This window comes from Heterodontus francisci, chromosome 1 (assembly GCF_036365525.1).
Source record: "Heterodontus francisci isolate sHetFra1 chromosome 1, sHetFra1.hap1, whole genome shotgun sequence".
Taxonomy (NCBI): Eukaryota; Metazoa; Chordata; class Chondrichthyes; order Heterodontiformes; family Heterodontidae; genus Heterodontus; species Heterodontus francisci.
In genome coordinates this window covers 251,263,459-251,265,328 of record NC_090371.1, presented here as the reverse complement: position 1 = coordinate 251,265,328, position 1,870 = coordinate 251,263,459, and the positions used below count along the sequence as shown (strand labels likewise).

At 42.4% G+C, this 1,870-nt stretch overlaps 1 protein-coding gene across 1 annotated transcript; it reads right to left on the bottom strand.

Moving 5' to 3' along the window:
* Nucleotides 1-801: 801 nt before the first annotated feature.
* Nucleotides 802-1,506, bottom strand: LOC137372063 (uncharacterized). Its single transcript, XM_068035459.1, has one exon. The coding sequence runs from the start codon at nt 1,504-1,506 to the stop codon at nt 802-804; it is 705 nt and encodes a 234-aa protein (XP_067891560.1).
* Nucleotides 1,507-1,870: the final 364 nt, after the last annotated feature.

Here is a 1,870-nt window from a genome sequence, read left to right as displayed (position 1 = left end):
CAACTCATCCTTTGCCACATGTTTTGAAAAATCTTCTGAGAATACAGTGTGATAGCTGAAACCACTAATGCAGTAATTCTCCTGGAAAGCCTGTAAGACTCCTCCTCGATGTCTCCCGAACAGAACTGCTCCAGAAAGATCCCGGTGACAGCCATCTACATGAACCCGGATGCCAGACCAAAGGGCCATCTGGAACATTCCATATCATATCCTTTATCTTCAAGAATTGACAATAACTTGGTCATAGTTTTTTTTTAAAGTTGATCTCTGCAGAGCCAGTTTTTAAATTCTTCTTCATTTTTTTCTTTAACTGGTGTGTGTGTTTAAGAAGGGTAACTATTTATACTTTCATATTTCAAACTGTGTTAATATGCTTTGCATCTTTATTGAATAAATCTTGTTTTATAATAAATAAACAATTTTGTTGCTTATCAAAGAAACATTGTTGGTGGATTTTTATTCTGAAACTAATATAGATAAAGTATATAAGTGGCCGTATCATTAATTGGGTAAAACATTTAAATATATGTTGTGACCAGTGGAATAGTGGAACTAGAGAAAGACAGTGCATTCCTCCAACTAACATTATCACCATCACCATCATCACCACCACGATCACCATCATCAACATCACCACCAACATCACCATCACCACCACGATCACCATCATCACCACCACCATCACCAACATCACCACCATCACCAACAACACCATCCCCAAAATCAGCACCATAATCATCACCACAACCGTCACCATCACCACCATCACCAACCCCATCCCAATCACTAGAATCACCATCATCACATCACCACTGGAATCACCTCCACCATCCCTATCATAACCACCAACACCATCATCACCACCATCACATCGCCATCTCCACCATTACCATTACCACTCCTACCATCACCAACAACACCATCACAACCAACACCACCACCACCATCATCGCCAAAAACACCATCACCACTATCATCACCATCATCACCTTCACAGTCACCACCACCATCACCACCACCATCCCCATCATAACCACCAACATCATCACCACCACCATCACCATCATTACCCTCACCACAATCATGATCACCACGACCACCATCCACATTACCACCACCATCCACATGAACATCGCCATCAACATCACCACCACCACCACCATCACCATTATCATTACCACCACCATCAATACCAATACTATCACCATCTTCATCATCACCATAATCACCATTGTCACCTTCACCAACATCACCATCGCCACTGCCATCTGCATCACCATCACCAACATTAATATTACCAATATCACCACTTTTACCAATACTGCCACCATCACCAGCAGCATCACCACAACCACCAATACCACCAACACCACCATTTCCACCATCACCAATACAACCATCACCACCACCCACATAACCACCACCATAACCATTATCACCACCATCACGAATACCATAACCATCACCATCACTATCCATCATCATTGTCATTAGCATCACCACCATTATCATCAACAACACCAACTTTCATTTATATATACACTTTTAACATGGAAAAATATTTCAAAATATTTCACAGAACCATACTCAAACAAATATATGTGGAGCCAAAGGGGTTGTCATCCTTCCATCTACGAAAAATGATGGACCGCAGCAAACAATCCATTTAGGTGGGGTAGTTCCTCTTAGTGCACCTTTGCTGATGGCTGTGAAGGCCAATCCTTGAGAGGCAGGTTCTGCCGCAAGTGCTGCACGTAAAGCTGCCAAGTGAACTTTGAGTTGTTGTTTTTGATGTTGGCACCTGTTGCCAAGCTGCTGTAACAACTGGTCATCGTGATAGTGCACACCAGTCCACAGGATGTGTCGCCAT